General features: G+C 44.4%; 1 protein-coding gene across 1 annotated transcript in view; it reads right to left on the bottom strand.

The window, feature by feature from the left end:
- Window positions 1-24360, bottom strand: part of AGK (acylglycerol kinase) — a 95716-nt gene extending 71356 nt beyond the window's left edge. The window contains exons 1-2 of the mRNA XM_055421392.2: window positions 20527-24360; window positions 20284-20401 (exon numbers count right to left, since the gene is read on the bottom strand). Of these exons, the coding sequence (XP_055277367.2) occupies window positions 20284-20384 (101 nt within the window). The 5' untranslated portion in view covers window positions 20385-20401; window positions 20527-24360. The remainder of the gene's footprint in view (window positions 1-20283; window positions 20402-20526) is intronic.
- Window positions 24361-24829: the final 469 nt, after the last annotated feature.

Here is a 24829-nt window from a genome sequence, read left to right as displayed (position 1 = left end):
GAGCAACCTAGACAGCATATTAAAAAGCAGAGACATTACTTTGCCAACAAAGGTCCATCTAGTCAAAGCTTTGGTTTTTCTAGTAGTCATGTACAGATGTGAGCGTTGGACTATAAAGAAAGCTTGAGCGCCGAAGAGTTGATGCTTTTGAATTGTGGTGTTGGAAAAGACTCTTGAGAGTCCCTTGGACTGCAAAGAGATCCATCCAGTCCATCCTAAAGGTAATCAGTCCTGAATATTCATTGGAAGGACTGATGTTGATGCTTAAGCTGAAACTCCAATACTTTGGCCACCTGATGTGAAGAACTGACTCTTTTGAAAAGACCCTGATACTGGGGAAGATTGAAGGTGGGAGGAGAAGGGAATGACAGAGGATGAAATGGTTGGATGGCATCACCGACTCAATGTACATGAGTTTGAGTAAGCTCTGAGAGCTGGTGATGGACAGGGAAGCCCGGCGTGCTGCAGTCCATGGGGTCACAAAGAGTCAGACACAACTAAGCAACTGAAATGGACTATACAGTCCATGGAATTCTCCAGGCCAGAATACTGGAGTGGGTAGCTGTTCCCTGCTCCAGGGGATCTTCCCAACCCAGGGATGAAACTCAGGTCTCCCACACTGCAGGTGGATTCTTTACCAGCTGAGCCACCAAGGAAGTTCAAGAATACTGGAGTGGGTAGTCTTGACTGGATCAAGAAGACCCACGGGGGTGGGTGGGTGTGTATGTGTGTGTTTGTAGGAGAGGGTAATGGAGCTAGAACCCTCTAGAAAGGCTAAATCAGGAACTCACAAATTCCAGACTGCTAATGGGTCAAGAATCTGAATGTGAACCAAAGACATAGCCAACAGGAAAAAAACAAATATTGTATATAAATTCCAAGCCCACACTCCTTCCATTACAGCATGCTGTCTCCTGAGAGCACTGAAGTTTAACACAATTTAAAAGAGGTGCTGCAAAATGTAGTCATATCAAAAAGGGTCCCTGAAGATCTGCTCAGTACTAAAACATGGGTTCTTATACAGAAAGAAATTAGAAGCTTCTGGATTAGAAAATGAAGAAAAAAATCTGCTGATGTCACCCTGCCTGAGGCTTTAAAAGAATCTGAACATGGCTGCTACTGCAGGAAATGGGATGCTCTCAATTTATTCTGAGCCATAAATGTTTTATTTATTACTTTAGGACTGCAAAATAAGATAAGCTGTTACTTCACTAACAACTCTACATGGAGAGAAAAATTACATTGATCCATCCTATCTGCCCCCTTCAAAATACTTCCCACTATAGTCTAGAGGCAAACTGTACAGCAATTTCTACCACCAGCTTTCCCCTTGAGGCATGCAAACAGAGTTTCTGCTTTACACAAAACTGATTTCAAGTTCAAGCTCCTACTCTTTGTGACCCCATGGACTGTAGTCCGCCAGGCTCCTCTGTCAATGGAATTTTCCAGGAAAGAATACTGCAGTGGGTTGCTGCTTCCTGCTCCTGAGGATCTTCCCAACCCAGGGACTGAACCCTCGTCATCAAAGCCCAAATTCCAGTTCCTGTCAATGGACGTTTTTAAGGTTGGGCGAGTCCTTAGAAATTATCTAGTCCAATGCTTTTCAACCTCCCCCAACACAGCCTGATCCCCCTCAATCAAATGACATGGCACTCCATTAGTAACCAAGTTCACTACAGCAGTGATCCTCTTCTGGTCAAAGAGACACACACATACCACACCAAACACACACACACACACATACAACATGTATAATTCCAATCCCTAAACCCCACAAGGTTCTCAATGTTCACTTCAACAGGGACTCCTTCAACAGTGCCATCTCCTTCGAGCTCCTGAAAAATAACCAGCTCATCTAGTCTGAGAAACTTCTGGTCTGGGGACCTGCCCACAGTCAGACAGAAGTCACTCGAAACCGTGGTACTATAACTTAGGCCTCCCCACTCTGAACAGTGGCAGTCCTTCTCTCGACACTCTGCCTCTACTCTGTTCTCTAAGGCCAAGCCCAAATAACACAAAAAGTAGTCAACACAGCTCCATCCACTGTCTAACTGCACACAGGCCTATGCCACCACTATGGTCACTTCAATTCCCAATGGATCGCTAGAGTGATTACTTTATGTCCTGCAAACGGGCTTAGGAAAAAGCCCAACTAAATCTGACCCCACTCTTCATTCATGAAGTCAAGAACACTTATTAGCCAGACAAAGACCCAATCTTTGTGCTCAGTGGGAAGGCCCTGTCTAGAGTGACGGCCAGCGGCTACATGAAGCTCTGGGTGAACTAGGGCTTATTCTTACTCTCTGAAATACAGAACTCCAAAGCCAACTTCCTCCACGCTTACTCACGCCGGGTCATTTCAGTCTATACTCCTGTGTACTTCCCTGGTAGTTCAGCTGGTAAAGAATCCACCTCCAAAGCAGGAGACCCGGGTTCAATTCCTGGGCTGGGAAGATCCCCTGGAGAAGGGATAGGCTACCCACTCCAGTATTCTTGGGCTTCCCTGGTGGCTCAGTCAGTAAAGAATCTGCCTCCAATGTGGGAGATCTGGGTGCGATCCCTGAGTTGGGAAGATCCCCCAGAGAAGGGGAACAGCTACCCACTCCAGTATTCTTGCCTGGAGAATTCCATGAACAGAGAAGCCTGGTGGACTGCAGTCTATGGGGTTGCAAAGAGTCGGAGACAACTGAGTGACTTGCACTTTCAACGTCTACTAAAGTGGACCACTTATAATATTTCAAGTAACTTCTTATTCCTCAGGTTTACTCCTCAAAACATTTCCTAATTCAGGATGGAAAATGACTTAATGAAAAACAGCATCCCCTGAGGGCTCCACTCAGATAGTAAATGAATCATTTGGGTCTGTTCTGTAGAAATTTGCATCAACCAGAGAGATGGAAATGTGTTTTGCAGGTTATTCCTTCATTCCACTGACCAAGAGAAATGGACATGGAGGAAGCCTAAATCTTTTCTCATCTTAGAACATGAAATTATTCTATTTCCACCCTCTTATTTGAGCCTCGGCTCTCCATAAAATACCAACTGTTCCAACTCCACTATCCAAACAGTCACAGAGGCTGAGGTCTGAGGACCACCTCCAGATGGCTGCTAGGTTATGCTCAGTGTGGGCTTTGGCTGCCACTAAAGGGATTCTTTGAGCTGCCACCTCTAGTCACTTTTTTTTGATGATTTCTACCCCTACCTAATTCTCACAAGTACTCTGACTTTCTCTTGTGGTTCATTTACTTCTTTTGCTTTCTGTTCTTTTTCCATTCATCCACTTCCACTCAACACACCAACTTAAACATTCTGTGCCACACAGTTTCTTTCACACATGTATAACATTAACTTTAGCTGGCAACCGAAATACTAGTTCTTTCTGTTCCATCAACCATTATATATTTATGGATATAATTATAAACACACACACACACTCGGAGTGTCAACTATGTACAAGGAACTCTCACCTATCTGCATAGAAAGAGAAAACACAGAAAACGGATGACATGAAAATTATGACAGGCATTCAGGAAGAAGGCCTTTCCTGGTGGCTCTGTGGTCAAGAGTCCACCTGCCAACACAGGAAACATGGGTTCGATCCTTAGATTGGGAAGATTCCCTGGAGGAGGAAATGGCAACCCACTCCAGTATGCTTGCTTGGGAAATCCCATGGACAAAGGAGCTGGGCAGGCTACAGTCCCTGGGGTCACAAAGAGTCAGATACCACGTAGTGACTAAACAACACCATTTAGGAAGAAAGCACAGGAAGGGAGGATTCCTTTCTATCTCCCTCACCTCCCTCAATGACGTATCCTGTGTAAGTTGCACACAGAAAGTGGTTATTTACTTTGGGCTCCAGGTTTCAGGACAGATCTGGAAAATTTCTGACCTGTAAACACACAAACTCGCAGCTACTGTCGTCAGCATTTGTGCTGGTCCAGGACAGGCAGTATTTGAGATGCCAGTGACCACCTGGGGAGGGGTCAATTTAGCATCACCTATGATTATTTTCTCTGCAGTGCTTGGAGCGGCTGAAACCACTGATATAAATATCCCTAAAAATTATGTAAAATTAAAACCAAATATAACATAAATATATCTCTGTCATTCCAGCTCAGTGCCCCTGCCCCATCCCACTCCACCTTCTACCAGTAAACATATAGAAAATACATGGAAAGGAGGCAAAATAAACAATGTAGACTTTAAAAAAAAAAAGAGAGATCTGTTTTCTAAATAATATGACAAGAGTTAAAAGGAATGGGGAAATAATTAAACTTCATTGCACTGGGGAAAAAAAAAAAGTCCCCCTGTTCTATCAAATCTGGGCCAACAGGCATGTTATTTAATCGCCCATAAATGAACTTCTTTAAACAGGACCTAGTGATACCTCAAATTTCAGCATCAGATTGTACTCAGAGAAAGGGAGAGAGGAGGAACTTTGAAATGGCTAAAAAGGCAAAACAAACTGTTTCCTTCAAACTGCAACAAAATCTAGAATGAGGAAAAGTCATGAGGGAGAAGTCTACTCCTGCTCAACCAGCCAGGCTCTGGACCACTGCCTGCAAAGTCAGAGGCTAATCTAAATGGATACCCAAGGAAAATGTCTACTTTGTCAGAAACCCCAGAGATACTGAGAAGTGAAGCACAAGGCATTACTGGAGCCATAATCTTCACCAAAAGAAACAGCATGGGTCTAGTCAAGTGTGGCCCCGGCATCACTTCCCCCTGGAATCTGACATTCCCTCCTGGACATCCCGCCAAGGTCTCAAACTCAGCACATCTAAACGGGACTATAAACATAGCACAGCCTCCACACGCCAGTTCTCCCAGGAGTCCTTCCTCTTTCTGTATCACCAACTATCCTAGTCGTGGTTCAGTCGCTCAGCTGTGTCTGACTCTGCGACCCGTGGACTGCGGCACACCAGGCTTCCCTGTCCTTTTCAATCTCCTGGAGCTTGTGCAAACTCATATCAATTATCCTAGACTTGAAGCTAAAAAAGATTTCTCCTAAATTCCTCTCCTTTAACCAAACAACCAATCATCTAGTAATTATTACAGTTAGCATTTATCAAAGTGCAGCACGTGACATGCATCACGTCATTTTTTTTCTTTTTTTTAATTCCTTTTGGCCGTGCCACAGGGGGCATTTGGGATCTTGATTCCCTAACCAGGGATCGAACCCACATCCCCTGTGTTGAAAGGGTGGAGTCTTAACCACTGGACCGCCTGGGAAATCTCTGCACCATCTCATTGAATCCTTACAGGTAACCTGCTAAACAGACCTCACTGTCCCCATTCACCAATAAAGAAAAGGAGGCTCAGGGGTTAAGCAACTTGATGCGACCAGTAAGAAGCGAAACCCAGACCAAACAGAAGTCTGCTGGCATGGCACCCACACCCACACTCAATCATTGCTCACAGTGCCACAGGTTCGTATCTGCCCTTTAATCTTCCCCTCCTAACACCAGCACTCTGGCCTCTGCTCTCTTCTATGTGAAGTACTGAAACGCCGCCCCCCACCCCACACAGTCTACACGTTTTTCTCCCTTCTAGGCAGCAGAATTCAACTTCCTAAACGCATCTTTGTCCCAGACATCCTCCTCCCCTTGAGCTCCAAATACTATACACTGCCTAGAGTCAAAGCCTTCCACCATCTGGCTTTCCCCTTGTTCTACAGGAAAAAAACAAAACAAAACAAACACCTCTATAGTGAGGTCAAATTCTTCACTAGTCTCCAAGAACACGCCACACACTTCCGTCTCCTGCCTGTGCTCTGGTCATAAATCTCACCCAGAACATCGTTCCATCCATCTTGCAAGGCCCCACTTGTGACATCTTTGCTGTAACACTTTCTCCGATGAGGAAAGGAGAGAAGAAGGGCAGCAATGCCTCTGATGGAGAGCCTGCTTTGTGCCAAGCCCGATTCTAAGAAAATCCGTGTGACAGCCCAGTGAGGTGGATCAACCATGATCCATCTTTGCTTACAGGCCAAGAACTGAGGCACCTTATCCAGGGTCACAGATGGGTAGGTGTAAGTCAACATTCAGACCCATCCAGCTGCCCTCCTCGTCACCATGTTACTCCAGGGAACGCTCAGAAGAGACTTCTCAGCCTTCTAACGGATGGGTCAGCCTGATCACATCTGAACCCACTGATCAATTTAACATCCTCCAAAGCAGGACAATCAGACTCCACGTACTTCCTGCTGTGATACATTCCAGAACACGTCCATGAAGTGCTCTCGCCACAACAACTAAACCTGATTGGAGTCACACCTTCAGAGCAGTGCTCCGCAGACTTCACTGCGCAGGCAGGGCCCCTGGGGATCTGGTTAAAATGCAGGTTCTGACTCAGCAGGTCTGGGCTGCACCCTGGGGTTCTGCATTTGTAATAAGCTCCCAGAAGCGACTTGTTCCACTGGACCACGGCTCATGCTTTGAAGAGCAAAGATCTAGAAGTCGGAACTGGGGACTTCCCTGGCAGTCTCGTGGTTAAGATGTCGCTTTCCAGAGCAGGGGGCGCAGGTTCGCTCCCTGGTTGGGGAGCTAATATCTCACATACCTTGCAGCCAGAAAACCAAAACAAAAAAAGAGAAGTAATATGGTGACAAATTCAATAAAGACTTAAAAAGAAAAAAAAAAAGCAGCAGCAGGGAACTAACCACCAGTGTACAAGACACAGGCGAGACATGAACAAGTTAAACAGCTCACAGCTGGGCCTGGAACAAAGGGAGGGAGGAGCCACTTGCCTGAGGTGCAAAATTTAAGGGAACACCACAAAACACGGGACTGGAGAGAGACACTTTAATACATTATGTTTAAAAAATCAAAATGAGCCTAAAAGACCCATGATGAACACAATATCAGAGTTTTAAATACAGACTCTGTATTACTGATTCTTCTTCTTGCCTCAGGCTCCAATATGACTCTGCCCACCATTGAACCATGTAAGTTAACTGTCAAATCCAGAGGATGAAAAATTCTACAGGGCAAATGCAGACATGCCTGGTTTCTAAAACAAATAAATGCTATGAAAGGAGGAGGGGGTGAGAGTTTATGAGGCTTAAAAGATAAGACATCAAGTGCGCTGTGTGGAACTTGTTTTGATATTGATTTGAACAAAACCATAAAGCAGAAATTGGCATCAACAGGCAAAATGTACACACAGACTGAATATTAGATGACATAAAGGATTTGGGGGGGGCGCCCCTGGTAGCTCAGTGGCAAAGAAACTGCCTGCCAATGTGGGAGATGTGGGTTCAATCCCTGGGTTGGGACAATCCCCTGGAGGAGGGTATGGCAGCCCACTCCAGTGTTCTTGCCTGGGAAATCCCATGGACAGGGGAGCCTGGCAGGCTACAGGCTGTGCGGTCGCAGAGAGTCGGACACAACTTAGTGACTAAACAGAAGCCACAGTACAGAATTTTTAATTTTGTTAGGCCCATGTTAATGGCGCTGTGGTTTTTAAAAATTCTTTAATTATTAAAAATAAGGTACTAATGTATTTATGGGTATAGTTTTAAGATATATCTGGAATTTGCTTAAAAATATTCCAGAAAAAAGAAAAAACTGGGACAGAGGAAACGAGATTAATAAAATGCTGATATTTGTTGAAGTTGAATGCTGATATATGGAGATTCATCATACTATTTGCATTTTTATATGTTTTAAATTTCCATAATAATAATTAAAAAAAAATGTTCACGTAATCCTTTTTTCGCTTAGGCACCCCTAACACTGACTTTGTAGCACTTGAACAGGACGCAGCACACAGTGCCTTATTCATCCAAAATGAAAGGTGCTGCTCTTTCTGATGTGTGCCAGAAACGGCGATGGCCTCATTTAGGGCCACAATAACGTGAGATACTGTGAGGATGTAGAAAGGTGAAGTTTAGCAAGCTTGAGTTATTTGTCCAAAGTCACACACCAGCAAGTGACAAAGGCAAGGGCTCGAAGCTAAAGCCAGCTGACTCGGAGGGAAGCTCGACTGGAAGCACGACGTTCTATCATCATCTTATGCGATGTGGGGCTTGGGCCTGGGACAATCTGTTTGCACTTTGTCACCTAAGACACGGGGGCCACTGTGAGAGGTGACGAGGAGGACCTGGTTTTGAATAAGGGTCCTGACACTTACTAGTTGTGCTCAGTCGCTCAGTCATGTCTGACTCTTTGCAACCCTAAGGACTGGAGCCTGCCAGGCTCTTCTGTCCATGGGCATTCTCCAGGCAAGAATACTGGAGTGGGTTGCCATGCCCTCCTCCAGGGGATCTTCCCAACCCAGGGATCGAACCCAGGCCTCCTGCACTGCAGGAGGATTCCCTCACCATCTGAGCCAGCAGGGAAGCCTTTACTCGCTGTGTGACCCTGGACAAATTACTTCATCTTGCTGTCCTTCAGCTTCTTCATCTCTCTAGGGCTATTAATCTCACACTAGCCTGAGATTAACAACTATCTCATAAAGTTGTTAGGAAGATAAAATGAGCTAATAAATGTGAAGTGCTTAGAACAGTGTCTGACACGTGACAAGCTCTGATGAAGTATTAGTGATCCTCATGATTAATACTACTATGTTCTCAATAAAGCTGAACGACACTGAGCACACCCCTTGGGCCAACTCATAACCATTCAGTTTTACTTCTAAGCAATTGTTTTGACCACAGAATTGAAAGGTGGGCTCTTATCAATGCTTATAGTAATCAAGATTAATGTATCGTAATCAAGATTAATGTTCCTATGTTCAGATGGAAAAAATTCCAGTATTAATAAAAACTTCGGGACACATGGCCCAGGACCAGTGCTACAGTATCGGGTCTGCTTTGCAAGTTTCACTTGGAGGGATCCATAGTGTTCGTGGGATTGAAAATTCTCCGAGAAGATACCGGGAAGTCTGGCTGACTGGCTATATGCTCCAGAAATAAACAGGAGGAAGTCCCGGGTCACAGGCCAAGGTGGGTGGCTGAACTGGTGCCAGAAGCACAGAGCCAAAGTTGAGAACCAGGAGCCAGAACTAAGCAAGAACAGAGCTTCTGTCACCTGCCGAGCCACGAGGACAAGTCAATAAGCTGTGGCAAGCCTCACCGGCCAGAATCTCGAGGAGAGAGAGACCAGAGGCAGGATGAGCAAGCACACGGTCCCCAAAGATGAAAGGATCTGAGCTCAAACCAGGTGGACAAGGGTTCAGACACGGCTCGTGGCTTTTTAACTACTTATGCCCGGCCTCTTTTGTGGTTATGTTCTGTCACTCTTGAAATTACACTTTTCCGAGCTGTCTTGTTACACCTGAAAGGTGAAATAAATAAAAGGCTGAGATCTCATTACACCATCTGGCCAATCCTCGTCTTCTTTCCCCACTGGCTGGCTCTTGAATCACTCACTGCCCAGTTACCAGCAGTAATTCGTTTTAACTCCCAAAGTGAGTGAGTACCTATTACCTCAAATTAATTCAGTTACTAGCATGTATTGAACCCTGATATCAATCAAGCACTATGCTAAGAGCTTTGCAGTTACCTCAAGCCTTCAATGATCCAATAAGGTACTGTTATTATCCCCACTTTACAGATGAACCTGAGGCTCAGAGAGCCCAAGGTCAGACTGTTAGAAGTGCCTCCTTTCTTATGCTACTGTCTGTTAGCAGGCTCCTTGCCACTGAAAGGGCTCCAGATGAGAGAAAGACCACTGCAGGTACCTGCTGACATGATGAACTGAACAACCTGGAACACAATCTCCCCCAGGGAACCCAGAAGGCTTGGGGAGAGAAGCTGAAGAGGAATGAGCAATACTTAAATTCTCTTTACTTTCAGCAAAGAGGGTCATTTACTCCTCTTCAATTGCTCTTTCCAGAGTCCTGAAAGCAGCCCCTGCTGCTCCTGTCAACTATTGCAACCTGCTGTGGGGAAAGTATGCAGAGGAGAATATCATAGGTTTGTTGTTTTTTTTTCCCTTGAAACTGAGGGGAAGGGAGAAAAAAAAAGGAGAGAAATTCCCACAGGAGAAGAAAAAACTATAAATACAGCAACATGAAATAACACCTGCAAATAAATAATACCTGTGCCCAAAGAAAAAGACAGCAGTCCAAAATCAGATGGATAAAAATAGCATATGTCCTTTTCTCCAAAAATGTCATACACACACACACACACAAACTTTTCGTTAAAAATGAAAGTGAAAGTCGCTCAGTCATGTCAGACTCTGTGACCCCATGGACTATTAACAGTCCATGGAATTCTCTAGGCCAGAATACTGGAGTCGATAGCCTTTACCTTCTCCAGGGGATCTTCCCAACCCAGGGATTGAACCCAGGTCTCCCACATTGCAGGTGGATTCTTCACCAACTGAGCCACCAGGGAAGCCCACCTATCAAACCACGGTCATTATTTAATCATAAAGTCAACAATGAAACACAGTCAACTTTTCTTACTGACATGTGAATCCTGTATCAGGAGACACCAGTTTCCTTCCAAAGGAAAGAAAGTCAAACACATACAACAATTTGCTTGCTTTTTAAAATGAGGAATGCAAAATATTATGGTCGCTAAGAACAAAAGACTTAAAATTCTGTAAGTAATAATTATTTTATGCTTATCTTCTAGAATGCTACTCAGCAAAAAAAAAGAAATGAACAGTATGGATGAATCTCAAAGCCATTACGCTAAGAGGAAGAAGCTTAACAAAAAAAGAATAAGGTTTATATTATATGATTTCTCTCATACAAAGTTCTAGAAGTAAAAAAAGATGATTTAGTCTATGGTGGGGAAAAGAAATTAGACTAGCGACTGCCTCAGGGTTTGGGGGACAGGGAGTGATGGTGAGGAGCACAAGGAGAACACCCAGACAGATGACAGCACTCTGTCTCACCAGGAGTCTGGGTGACACACACATCTGCATCTGACAAAACTCCGCGAAAGCAGGCTTAAATCCATGTATTTCATTGCATGTTAATTTCATTGTAAAGGAAAAAAAACAGTATAAGCAAATGCTAAACTGATCCACATGGTTGGGTATTCAGGTAGAAGTACATCGATGTTGACAAATTACTTGGAAATGCATCAGAAAGAAAGATCGAGAGGACGGACAGATGGATAGGGAAGTGACAAGGCAAATACAGTGAAGTCTAGAGTCCCAGAAGTAGGTAGGCAGATGTTTACTGTAAAATGCTTTCAAGTTTGCTGTACGTTTGAAGATTTTCACAGAATGGAAGAAAAATAAATGTACTCATCTATAAATTACAAACAGGTAAGGAAGCTTAAAAGGGGCGGGCGGTGGTGGGGACCGGGGGACGGGACTGACTTCCCTGACGCAGCGATTAAGAATCTGCCTGCTAAGGGAGGGGACATGGGTTCAATCCTTGGTCCAGGAAGATCCCACATGCTGCAGGGCACTGACTGAACCTGTGTGCCTCAAGCCCGTGCTCTGCGACAAGAGAAGCCACCATAACAAGAGGCCCGCACACCACAATGAAAAGCAGCCCCTGCTCGCAGCAGCTACAGAAAGCAACAAAGACCCTGAGCGGCCATAATAAATAAATAAAACGTTTACAAAGGTGGGGGGACACGGAGAAAAAGTGAAAGGCCAAGAGAAAGGGTAGGAGCAGTGAGTAAAAGGGAGAAGGGGAGTCAGACCAAAGTATGAACAGAGGCCCACGGAGAGCATGAAGGAACGACCAAGAGAGTCCAGAAGGTTCTGAAATGAGGGCCGCGTTCCCTGGGCGTGTCCAGTTTGCACCTCATCTCTACTAAATGCTAATAAATGCATTCTGTCTATTTAATAAAGGAGCTTGATTCCATCTGAGCAACGAGAAATGAAACAGGAACATAATAGAACAGTTCTAGGAAAGCTGCATAAAAAAGGCATTTAAAAGGTAATGTCATTTAATCGGTGCAGCAGAATTTATATACTGAAGTGAGCATCGCTATTCAAAGTGGTCAGCAGCAAAGAAAGCACATGGGATTTATTATAGAACATGATTAACCTGGGTTCAAATCTCAATTTCACCAGTAGGCCAAGAGACCATTTTAGACAAATTATTAATTTCTCTGAGCCTCAACGTCTTCATTTATATTTGGAAGTAACGTTCTCTCTCCCACAGGTCTGGTTTGAGGATTACATGAGACCATGTACGTACATGGGAACAACGAGCCCCGCACCGGCAGACCAGCAGGCGTGGGGTAATTACTTAACACACGTTGTTTTCTTTTATTCTTATTCAGTAATGCCACCATTGCTTTACACACTTTGGTGACACATTTTTTGAGCTGTTGGCCAAGTGAAGAAGAGCAGAAGTGTTCCAGGCAGAGGGGAAAATATAAGCAAAGGGAAAGTGAGACACACAACAGGGAGGTCTTTTTCTAGAGACTTCCGGAACACAGAGGTTGAGCGTAAGTGCTATGGAGGGAGGATGAAAAGGAATCAGAAAAAGGCTGGACAGGAGGACAGGGCTGGATCATGAAGGCTCTTTTATGTCATGCTAAGGGGTTGGGTCTTTTTGTTCCAGGCAATGGAGAGCTATTTACAGGTTGTCAGCAGAACAGTGACATGATCAGAGTTCTCTTTCAGAAAGAACATTCTGCTTGTCGACTGCCTGGTACAACTCCAGGGACACGCCTGACATAGGATGTCAAGGGAAGTAAGACATGGCCTAGAAAATACTATGAATCCAAAATCTAAGTATCCACCTGAAAACCCTACTGTGGTTACGGTCACCTAAGAAGTCTATGGGATGAGGACAGGACCTAGGGACACCGGCATCTAAGGGACAAGCAGAGCAAAAAGACACCTATACGTGGGAACTCCCTGGCACTCCAGTGATTAGAGCTCTGTGATTCAACTGCAAGGGGGCACAGGTTCGATCTCTGGTTGGGGAACTGAAAGAACTAATATCCAGCATGCCACACGGCATATCAAACAATAGGAGAAAAAAAAAAAAAAAGATGTCCTAAAGGTAACTGAGGAGAATCCAATGCGGCAGATGCAAACTGAAAAGTATCTACTTTATTTAACAACTATTAATTACTTCGTCAAGAACAGGGTCAATCAAATGATGGGATAGAAAACCAAGTTTTACTAAGCTTATTCTAAAAAGAGGGAAAGGCAGGCAAGTGTGAAGCAAGCTGTCAAGAGCGGTGTAAATGGGAGAACGCAGGCGGTAAACAAATGGGAACACATGGCTGAAGTGACACATCTCGCTCTGAACAGTTTGACAAATAGGGGGAGAGAAGTAGGACGGATGGGATTCAAGATACAAGTGAGGACTACTGATACCATGTATAAAATAAATAACTAATGGGAGTCTACTGCATAGCAAAGCAAACTTGACTCAGTGCTCTGAGGTGACCTAAACAGGAAGGAAATCTACAAAGCAGGAGATCTATGCATACCTATAGCTGACTCACTTTGCTGTACAGCAGAAACTAACACAACATTGTAAAGCAACTATACTCCAATACAAATTAATTTTTTAAAAAGGGTACAAGGAAAAGGATAACCAACAAAGGAGGAAGAACTGGATCTATATGAGGGTTGGAGGGGCTGGCCCTGGGCAGGATACAGCTTTATACAACAAGACAAAAAGAACAGAAATGTGCATACAGAGGTAACTGCTGGTGTTCTTTCTCTTTGAAGTAGGAGTTAAGGTTGTCTAAGAACAAGGATAAAGAAGGTGAAGCAGGAAACTGAGGAAATTCATGACCATTTCAAAATAAATTTGTGACGATGGAAGAGTAACCTGACTATGGCTTTAGTGTATCATTTTCTTCAGGAGGATATTCAAAAGCCTGGGTTTGTGAATTCAGAAGTAGCCAATCAAAATGGTTGAGATTTTGCTCTCTGAGAACTGAGACCTTCTTTCTTTTGCTTGTTCCTGCCTCGATAAATAAAATACATGTCAAGTACTTTCTATGTGCTGGCCTTGGGGATGACATTGAGAAAGACAAACAGGGCCCCAGCCTGCAGTCTTATGACAGAAGAAACAAACAGAACAAAAAATTACAGTAGTAATGAATATTACACAGAGTTGGACCATAAGGAAGGCTGAGCACAGAAGAATTGATGCTTTTGAACTGTGGTGCTGGAGAAGACTCTTGAGAGTCCCTTGGACTGCAAGGCGATCCAACCAGTCCATCCTAAAGGAATTCAGTCCTGAATATTCATTGGAAGGACTGATGTTGAAGCTGAAACTCCAATACTTTGGCCACCTGATGAAAAGAGCTGACTCATTGGAAAAGACCCTGATGTTGGGAAAGATCAAAGGCAAAAGAAGGAGAGCAGCGGAGGATGAGATGGTTAGATAGTATCACCAACTCAATGGACGTGAATCTGAGCCAACTCTGGGAGACAGGGAAGGACAGGGAATCCTAGCATGCTGCAGTCCATGGGGTTGCAGAGAGACACAGCTGAGGGACTGAACAACAACAATTACACAGGAGTTCATAGCACTATGGAGAGAATATGGGAAGCCTGCCTAGTCTAGAGCGAACAGGGAAGAAGTAACATTTGAGACCTGGGGAAATAGTAGTTGGCTGGGCAACAAAAGGGAAGAGTGTTCTAGGAGGGAACACTCCTGGAGGCTCTCCAAGGGACCCTAAAAAAAAACAGGACATGGCATTCTGGAAGACCTGAATTGTGCTGGCGAAAAAGTTTGAGTTCGTCAGTAACTTCCTAAATTGCATATGGAATCTCAAGGGGCACTGAATAGCTAAGGGAAATCTGAAAAAGAAGAGGAAAGTTAAAGGTCTAACACTTAATTTCAAAATACATTACAAAGCTACAGTAGTTAAGACAGTATGGTACTGGCAGTGCAAAACAGATTAGAAGCAGTCAAGAATAAAGGCATTTAGTAAGAATCTAGGCCAGAGACCGGAGAAGGCAATGGCAAGCCACTCCAGTACTATTGCCTAGAAAATCCCATGGATGGAGGAGCCTGGTAGGCTGCAGTCCGTGGGGTCGCTAAGGGTTGGACACGACTGAGCGACTTCACTTTCACTTTCCACTTTCACACATTGGAGAAGGAAATGGCAACCCACTCCAGTGTTCTTGCCTGGAGAATCCCAGGGACGGGGGAGCCTGGTGGGCTTCCGTCTATGGGGACGCACAGAGTCGGACACGACTGAAGTGACTTAGCAGCAGCAGCAGTCCAGAGACGATGGTAGTAAAGAGAAAGGTGGTGACAGTGACAGAAACTGAACAAAGTTGATATAAAAGAAGCAAAATCACTTAGAATGCCATAACCTGAATGTGGGAAATAAGGCGGAAGGATGAATGGAGAATGATGTTCAAATTTTTAGTTTGGGAAACTACATGGATGGTGAGTGGTACCAATCACTGAGAAGGAACAGGCTTGCCAGGAAAGCTTTTGATTTTATTTTTAGTCTGTTGAGTTTGGAGGTGCCTGGGAATTATCCAAGGAGACAAGTTGTAAGCAGCTGAATACATGTAGAGGTCTGGAGCTCAGAAGAGGAGGTCTTTACAGAAATATGAACCCAGGGTTTTTCTACGTACAGCTGACAGTGGCGCCACTGCAAGTGGACGTGACTGTATAAGGAAAAGCTACAAAGTGAGCAGAGGACCTGGGGCAGAGTCTCGTGTGTGTGTGTCTGTGAAAGTCACTCAGTCGTGGTCAACTCTTTGCAACCCCATGGACTGTGGCCCGCCAGGTTCCTCTGTCCATGGAATTCTCCAGGCAAGAATGCTGAGTGGGTTGCCATTCCCTTCTCCAGGGCATCTTGCCGACCCAGGGATTAAACCCGGATCTCTTGCATTCCAGGCAAGATTCTTTACCATCTGAGCCACCAGGGAAGCCCTTAGGACTCTAGAGAACTGTTAATACTTCTCTAATGTCTGAGTAGAAGGGAAAAGTGAAAAGTGAGAATAAACAGCTAGAGGAGTAGGAGGAAAACAGGACTCTTGGCAGTCAGAAGTCAAGGGAAAAAAAAGTTTCAGGAAGAATCCACTGTGTCTAAAGCTGCACAGTCAAAGAGGATGAGGAATAAAACTGGCAAGACTGATTCTAATGAAGGCCAGACAGGATGCAGCATGGGCAGGAAGTAGGGAAGCAGAGGGGATCTGTTCCAAACGTTTAACTTAGAAGAAGAGAAAATGAGACTGTGAAAAAGCCAGGGAGGACAGGTGAAAAACGGTGTTGGGAAGTTGTATAATACGTTGGACAGAGGAACCAAGGACAGAAGAAAGTGAAGAAGGCAGGGATGAGTGATAGATTGGGAAGAAAATGGAGAGCCCAAGGGACAAGAGGTTGATAACACTGAAAAGGGGGAGTGAAGGAAGAAAACTGGAATAACAGAAGGCTGACACGAAAGATTCAGACGCTGAAGTTCCATATTTCAAGAGAGGAACAGGGACAAGTGACAATAAGGTTCAGCCTTCAACCAATGAGAATGGATGGAGTTGGAAGAGGCAAAGGCTTAATGCGACAGGAATAGCTGAAGTTAGGGAAAGGAAAGACGAGGTGCTCTCAGATGGGTCATCCACATAAACACTCAGGGTGCTCAGAAAGGCAAGACTTGAAGAGGAAAGGATATTGATAAGCCAGGCATTGAAGCCTGAGTCTAACGCAACAGATCAGACTCCAGAAATCTGGGAGGGTTATGGTTTTTATGGTTTTATGATATAGTCAGGTATTATGAACCTCAAAGGAAAAGAGATTTTTTTTTTTTATAAGATGATGAAAGAGTAATGGTTTGGAATAGGTACTGAGAAGCTAGGAGAATGCCAACACATTTGAAGGGAAGAGTAGCTTCTACTCAAGAGAGTTCAGGGGAAGATTTTCTCAAGGAAAAAAACTTGATTAGTATAACAAATTCGGTTAGAACTGTTATGTGAAAAGTTGGGGGATATGTAGATTTTTTTTAAAAAAAGACAATAGAAGGAAACTACCTCAATACAATAAAGAACATGTATTAAAAGCCCAAAGCTGACATCATATTCAACAGTGAAGATCAAAAACTTTTCCTTAAAGATCAGGATGGATCAGTGGCAACGATGCCTGTTCTTGCCACTTCTACTGCATGTAATACTGGGACTCTTAGCCAAAGCAATTAGGCAAGAAAAAGAAATAAAAGGCATCCAAACTGGAGAGGAAGAAGTAAAATTATGTTTGCAGATGACATAATCTTATATGTAGAAAACACTGGAGATGACACACATACATAGATTCAGAATAAACAAATTCGGCAAAATTACACAATACAAAAACCAGTCATGTTTCCATACACTAACCGTGAACAAATAAACAGATAAACAAATGGACAGCAACCATGAAAAAATGTTCAACATCACTGATCATTAGAGAAATGCAAATCGAAACCACAAAAGGCCATATCACACCCATTAGGATGGCCAGTAATGGAGGAGTGGGGGCATGAAAACAGAAAATAATAGGCGTTGATAAAGACGTGGAGAAGTTGGACCCTTGTGCAGCTGGGACTGTGAAATGGTACAGCCACTATAGAAAACAGTATGGACCGTCCTCAAAAAATTAAAAATAGATATACCATTAATCCAGCAACCCCACTTCTGGATATATATCCAAAAGAACTGAAAACAAGATGTCGCAGCCATATCTGCATGCCCAAGTCCAATGTACTAGCGTTATGCACAACAGCCAAGAGGTGGGAGCAACCCAAATGTCCATTAACAGATAAATGGATAAGAAATGTGGCCTAAACATACAATCCAGCCTTAAAAAAGACAGGAATCCTGCCATATGCTACATCAATGAACCTTAAGGACACCGTGCTGGGTGAAATAAGCCAGTCACAAAAGACAAATCCTGCATGATTCCACTCACATGAAGCATCTAAAGCACTCAAACTTACAGAAACAGGAAGTGGAATGGTGGTTGCAAGGGGCTAGACGGAGGAAATAGACAGTGTTCAAGGGCACAGAGTTTCAGTTTTGCAAGATGGAAGAGTCCTAGAGATCAGTGTTATGACAAAATGAATACACTGCATGCTACTGAGCGTACACTTAAAAATGGTCACAGTGGTAAATCTTCTGCTAGTCACTTTTATCACAATATTTTCAAAGAGGCGGGGGTGCTAAGTGGCACCAAAGCATGCAGCAGAGACGTTAAGAAAAGCACGCTATGCAGGACAATGGAGGTCTGCATTCTAAGCAGCGACCCTGAAGGTCAAGGGTAGAGACAGAGCAAAATGAAGCCTTCAGGCTCCTGCTACACTTCCAGTTCAAGCTGTTTCAGATCCAACTGAGAATGAGACCTCTGACTCACTGCTAGAGACTTAATGGAGCCTTTTTAAAAGTCTCAAGGCTACACTATGAGAAGTAACTATGGTACCTTAAAGACATCCTGAACGGAGGACATGGTTATTTCCTCAGACCTTCACCCTGCAGTAGCAAGAGCCATAACCCTCAGCGAGGGGGAGGCTCTCTTGCATTGAGCCAGCTGGGGCTTGGACTGAGTGCTCCTCCAAAGGAAATCCTAGTTCCTACCTTGGCTGGAGCTGTGAGGAGCCTTCCCTCGAGGGCTCAAATGTAGCTTGAAAATGGAGGAAAAGCCAAACTATTATGTGCTCCAGACACATAATAGTTAAATTATGTTAAAACCTTTCCTCTGCCTTTCATTTTATATATGAAAATTTTAAGATTCTTGGGTCTGTTCGTCTAGTCAAGGCAATGGTTTTTCCCGTGGTCATGTATGGATGTGAGAGTTGGACTGTGAAGAAAGCTGATCGCCGAAGAATCGATGCTTTTGAACTGTGGTGTTGGAGAAGACTCTTGAGAGTCCCTTATACTGCAAGGAGATCCAACCAGTCCATTCTAAAGGAGATAAATCCTGGGTGTTCATTGGAGGGACTGATGCTAAAGCTGAAACTGCAATACTTTGGCCACCTCATGCGACGAGTTGACTCACTGGAAAAGACTCTGATGCTGGGAAAGGTTGGGGGCGGGAGGAGAAGGGGACGACGTAGAATGAGATGGCTGGATGCCATCACCGACTCTGTGGACATGAGTTTGAGTGAACTCCGGGAGTTGGTGATGGACAGGGAGGCCTGGCGTGCTGTGATTCATGGGGTCGCGGAGAGTTGGACACGACTGAGCGACTGAACTGAACTGAACTGAATGGAGGTCACAAGCTCAGCCTTGAGAATACTTAAGAGGAGGTAAGAATGGTTCATCTTCTCCACACCTGCAGAAAGTAGAGACCACGTTTATCATAAATGATCTCTGACGGGCGAACTGAGGATGTTCACAAAAGGACCAACGTGAGTCTGCTTTCCAATGTGGAGACTTCCATTGTGAAGCCTGCTCAGTGTGGTCCATTTAACAAAGCAATCAATTAGGACACCTAGATTTTAGAGAAGGTTGCTATATATATTTAAGACATAGCCCTGAATCCCCCAAAGACTATGGTGTGGCTGGGTCTCTTAATAATCTGTATGATTTTTATTTTTTTAAAAAAATTGTTTATTTAAATCTTATTAGCATGTTAAACCAGAAGAAAAGCTTGGCATTTTTTTCTCTCTGCAGACCTGAAGGGTAATAAAACCCAGGAGTCCCTGGAATCCCTTACTAAAACAAAAGGTTGGAAAGTCTTATTTTCATTTAAATGAACCTAGGCTAACGAGTAGAGAAGGCAATAGCACCCCACTCCAGTCCTCTTGCTGGGAAAATCCCATGGACGGAGGAGCCTGGTGGGCTGCAGTCCATGGGGTCACTAAGAGTCGGACACGACTAAGCGACTTCACTTCCACTTTTCACTTTCACACATTGTAGAAGGAAATGGCAACCCACTCCAGTGTTCTTGCCTGGAGAATCCCAGGGACGGGGGAGCCTGGTGGGCTGCCATCTATGGGGTCACACAGAGTCGGCGACTGAAGTGACTTAGCAGCAGCAGCAGGCTAACGAGTTAAGACGAGCAAAGTCCGAGTCAGACATTGGAGGGAAAGGACTCAGCGTCCGGCAACGGCCACCTTCACAGATCAAGAGACTAGAGTGAGAAAAGGACTAACCCCAAGGAGATGTGTGAGCTCCAACCCTCCGCCGTTCCTTGGAAGGTCACCGGCCTCTCTCCTGAGGCGGCCCTCAGTTTCTCCCTGTCCTGATCTTGCGGCGGTATTCCGTGTCCACTGAAGTGTAAGTGTCAATAGCTCTACACAGTTTCCACCTCTCAGGACTGGTTACAAGAAGCCATCGTCTCTGAGGTTTTAATATCTGCCTTCCTTTTACACCAACAAGACTTTACCCACAGGCCGCTGTGGGCTGTTCTGTGTTGCAGATGAAGGCGGGGCGGGGTGAGGGGCTGTCAGACGCTTACCAGTGTTTCCCATAGACCCAGTGGCCTCCCCATGTCAGCAGGCAGATTCCAGCCGTCGTTTTCTTCCAATGATTTCGAAGTGTTTTAAAGAACACAGTCATCTTCTCTTAGGGATTTGCTAGATTAGTAGAGGCAGAAAAGAAAAATACAATTATCCAGGGAATCAAGTGGGCCCGACGCTTTCATCCTCTTCACGTCTTCCTTCCTTCCTCCTTTTCCTTCCTAGACACTTCATCTCCTTACCTGCCCACCTACATTTCCTTTCTTTCTTCGCTTCTTTACACCCAAGCTATAGTTTTTCTTCTTTCATCACTTTTTCTTAGAAGGAAGAGGACATGAATTCTAGCAGTCCCGTCTCTGCTTTCTTTTTACAGTCACTCTACCTGTTTAAAAGTATCTGCTTATCCATTACACATAAAGTGCTTATCATCAAATTAGTAATCAAATTAGTGATGTAAAAGGGTTATTCAAAATAGGAGAAAACAACCAGGCCCTCAATAAAAGAACATTCGGAGAAAACTCAATGAAGGGGAAACGTACATAACCGTAAAAATGCTCAACTTCCAAGGTAAGCAAAGACATGCAAATCACAAAGAACTATCACCATTCACTGATGAAATGAACGAAATTCTAAAATGATCGTATTCACCCGATGACAAAATGAGACAGACATTCACACACTCCTATAAGGAAGGTAAATTAGCATAACTTTAGGGCAAGCCACTTCCAATTTGCCTGGAAAATTCCAGAGGAGCCTGGTGGGCTGTAATGCATGGAGTCGGAAAGAGTCGGACATGACTGAGCCACTGAGCATGCACACTCAAAACCAAAGTCATGTCAATGTATGGCAGAAACTGCCACAGTACTGTAAAGTAACTCACCTCCAATTAAAAAAAAAAAATAAAAACAAAAAAGTGCAAAAAAACGTGACCATGTATACTTCTGTTTTTCTTCGCTGCACTTATCACGTGATGGTTCTTATGCATTAGTTTACTATCCCACTGGAATGTAAACTCCACGAGTAAGGACTTTGACTGCTCTGACCCACTGCAGAATCCCCATGTCCAAAATAAGATCTGGGGCCTAACAGCCATTTGATAAATAACTGTGGAATGAGATGGGGCTCAAGACACGCTACCCCAAACATGGCACGTTGTGAGGGTGGATATCTTACTCAGAAACGGTTTGGAAAATAGCAGAAGCAGGACGGTCACCCTGACCACCTCCCCACCTCATCGTTTCTTAAACAGATCATAAAACCCTCCAATGAGAGGCGCTTGCTTTGTCGACAGACACTCCCTAACACGCAGGCCTCTCTAAGGTTTTCACCTGCTACAATTACCTCATACTCTTTACCCTATCACGCTCCACCACGGGCTACTCAAATCCCTGGGTCCTCATTGCCTCATGAAGGCTCTCATGTCATGTAAAACTTACATTATGTAACTTGCATGCTTTGCTCCTGTTAATCTGTCTTTGTCAATTTAATTTCCAGACCCCGGCAGGGACTCTATGAGAGTCAAGGAATACTTTTCCCCCACCTACACTAAATGTTTTTTCACTAAGAATTTTTGTTGATGTGGAAAAAACTAAAAAATATAATTTTAAGTAAAACTGGCAGGATTAAAGTCTTATGTAATTGGCATTTACCAATTATGTTCAAACACAAATATAAATTAAAAAAACAGAAATAAACACACGAGACTTTGTAGTAATTCCCTCTTGTGAGATAATGGGTGATATTTATGTTTTAAATTGCAATGTATTTTTTAAATTTTCTAAATTATTTTCTAGACAGAACGTTTTTAACTATGTGTGCATGAGATAAATAGACCAATGCTGATGGGGGTGGGGGCAGCTTGGGAACAGCTGCTTTTGCTGATTCTAGTTCTTTGGCAGGACTAGTGGTAAAATACCTGCCTACCAATGCAGGAGATGTAAAACATGTGGGTTCGATCCCTGGGTGAGGAAGATCCTCGGAGGAGGGAATGGCAACCCACTCCAGTATTCCTGCCTGGAGAATCCCATGGGCAGAAGACTGGTGGGCTACAGTTCACGGGGTCACAAAAAGTTGGACATGATTCAAGTGACTTAGCACATGCTAGTTCTTTTATTACTCCATTTAACCACAGGGACTCTCTTCGTGACCAGAAACTTGAATCAGGCTCTGAGCTCTGCTGAACTAGGACTTACCCTGGGCTTCCCTCTCGGCCCTTGTAGAATCCAGTTTGAGCAAGAATCCTACTAAGGTAGTTTAGTGAAAATTTCCCATCCCCACCATTGGAATCTGACCACCCTGGATATCTTATCACCCTGGTCTGCCTTCAGCAAGAATTCTACTGGGTCACCTAGTAAGAGTCCCCTTTACCCCTGACATTTCTTTAGCAATCTTCCATCCACTGATGCCACCCTGCTCCTTGGCTATGAACGCCCATTTGTCCTCACTGGAGTCAGGGTTGAGTCCAAGCTCTTCCCCTCAGTACAAGACTATGCCTGCAGTGGTTTCTGCATCCACCCAGATGCCTCTCCCCACCCTGGAGTGACATCTGCTTACCAGTCTTTAACAGGTGTCACTACTTTTTTCTTTACCGCCACCACTGGTTAAAATTTCTCACAAGACCAGACACATCCTTATCACCAGTCACGTGTGAAACTGGTGCCAGGGAGCCCACCTTCCTGTGAGTCAGGGCCGCAGTGCAGGATGGCACACAAAGGAACCCGAAAGCACATGTGATAATTAGATGCCTCTCCATCTGGCCCTAAAGCGCTCATTCATTCAACGTGCTAGGTTCTGGGTTGGCTGCTAGGCAGAGAAGCACAAGTCTCTATTCTCAAGCGCTGGCAACTGTGAAAGCCACAAGTACAAAACAATTACTTAACTTATGGTTGTAACACAGAGGGAAGGCTGTTGAGGGCTAAGTCATGGCTCTGTGAGAAGCCATGAGAATGACCTAATGTGGACTGGAGGTGACAGGGTGGCCCATGATTGGGGAAGTCTTCGCAGAAGGCATGACATGTACCCTGGGTCTTGAACAAGGAGGAGAAACACCAAAGCAGCAGCTAAGGAGACTTCTGCACACAAAGGCCTCAATGACAGCAAGGTATGTTCAGAGAAACACAAGGGTGTCGTCAGATGTAGATAGCGAACAGGGTCAGTATGGAAGGTGAGAACAAAGCCTCTCAAACGCTAGTGTAAATCTTGTTAAAATTCAAAGAACTTGTTGAAAATGCAGATTCTTGAGCATGACCCCGAGATTCTGAATTATTCTGGTTGGGCTGTCAGTGAAACAGACCAACAGCCTGTGAAGCTCCTCAGCACAAAATCCTATGTCCCCAATTCTTGACCTTCCCCGAGTTCCAGAGGGCAGGTTCAAACAGTTGCTAATCAGGGAAGGGAGGGGGATACAGAGACAAGGGAGGAGAAATTAAAAGAAATTAAAAAAAAAAATAGTGCAGCCTTCGGGGGCAGAGTCCTGGTTCTGCCTCAAGTGATAAACGGAAGGATTCTTGGCGCTCTACCCAGGAACTAAAACCCCCAACTGATGTAACATGTTAATTACTTGATGAAGCATTCTTCATCCCAGAGAAGGTCATAGTGTGATAAACTCAAGAATCACAGAAGCACATCAGAAACCCACCTGAGGCCAGATTAAAGGGGCGCAGGCCTTGCACAGCTGATCCTTATTAACAACCCTGCCTGTAAACCATTCCTATAAAACTCCTCACCAAGTCCCCCAGAGTTGAGACACACAGGTTTTGAAGGCATGATCCCGCTGTGTCCCCCTTTGCCTGGCAAAGTGATAAAGCTATGCTTTTCTTCTTCAGCCAAAACTCTGCCTCCAAGATTCGATTGGGTAGCCGCGCAGAGGCCATTTTCTGCATCATCATGTTCATTATTAACCAGTACTCCCGTGCTTCTCACGGAGGTCAGCACCACAGTCTGACAAAGAGTAGTTTATAAAAACCCTGAAGGAATTTAAGTGAAGGACAGGATCAATTTGGACTGTAGAAAGATCACTTTGCAACAAAACGGAAAATGGGATGGAAGAAGCTGAGCTCAAAGCTACAAAAAGCAGGCAGGAAGTTATTACAATCTCCAGACACATAAATGAAGGAAAGAACAAAGGGGGATGAACTTGGGAGATCTTTAGAAAATAGAACTTGGCAGCACTGAGTGATCAATTAGGGCTTCCCTGGTAGCTCACACAGTAAAGAATCTGCCTCAGTGCAGGAGACCTGGGTTCAATTCCTGGGTCGGGAAGATTCCTTGGCGAAGGGAATGGAAACCCACTCCAGTATTATTGCCTGGAAAAATCCCACGGACAGAGGAGCCTGGTGGGCTACAGTCCATGGGTTTGAAAAGAGCGGGACACGACTGAGCAACTAACACGTTCTCCCATTTTCAACTGATTATAGATGGTGAGGGAAGAGGTACCAAGCCAGGTTTGTACCTGGGCAATTTATTGAATAATGATTTCAATCATGAGATCTGGGGAGTAGGTTCATGAAGAAAGGTGTTGCATGTGGTGTAGGAGATGCTGAGTTT

This window comes from Moschus berezovskii, chromosome 3 (genome assembly GCF_049115385.1).
Source record: "Moschus berezovskii isolate FMDL1 chromosome 3, NW_MosBer_1.0, whole genome shotgun sequence".
In the NCBI taxonomy this organism is placed as follows: Eukaryota; Metazoa; Chordata; class Mammalia; order Artiodactyla; family Moschidae; genus Moschus; species Moschus berezovskii.
The sequence above is the reverse complement of the archived record's forward strand: the minus strand, read 5'-3'. Positions and strand labels throughout refer to the sequence as shown.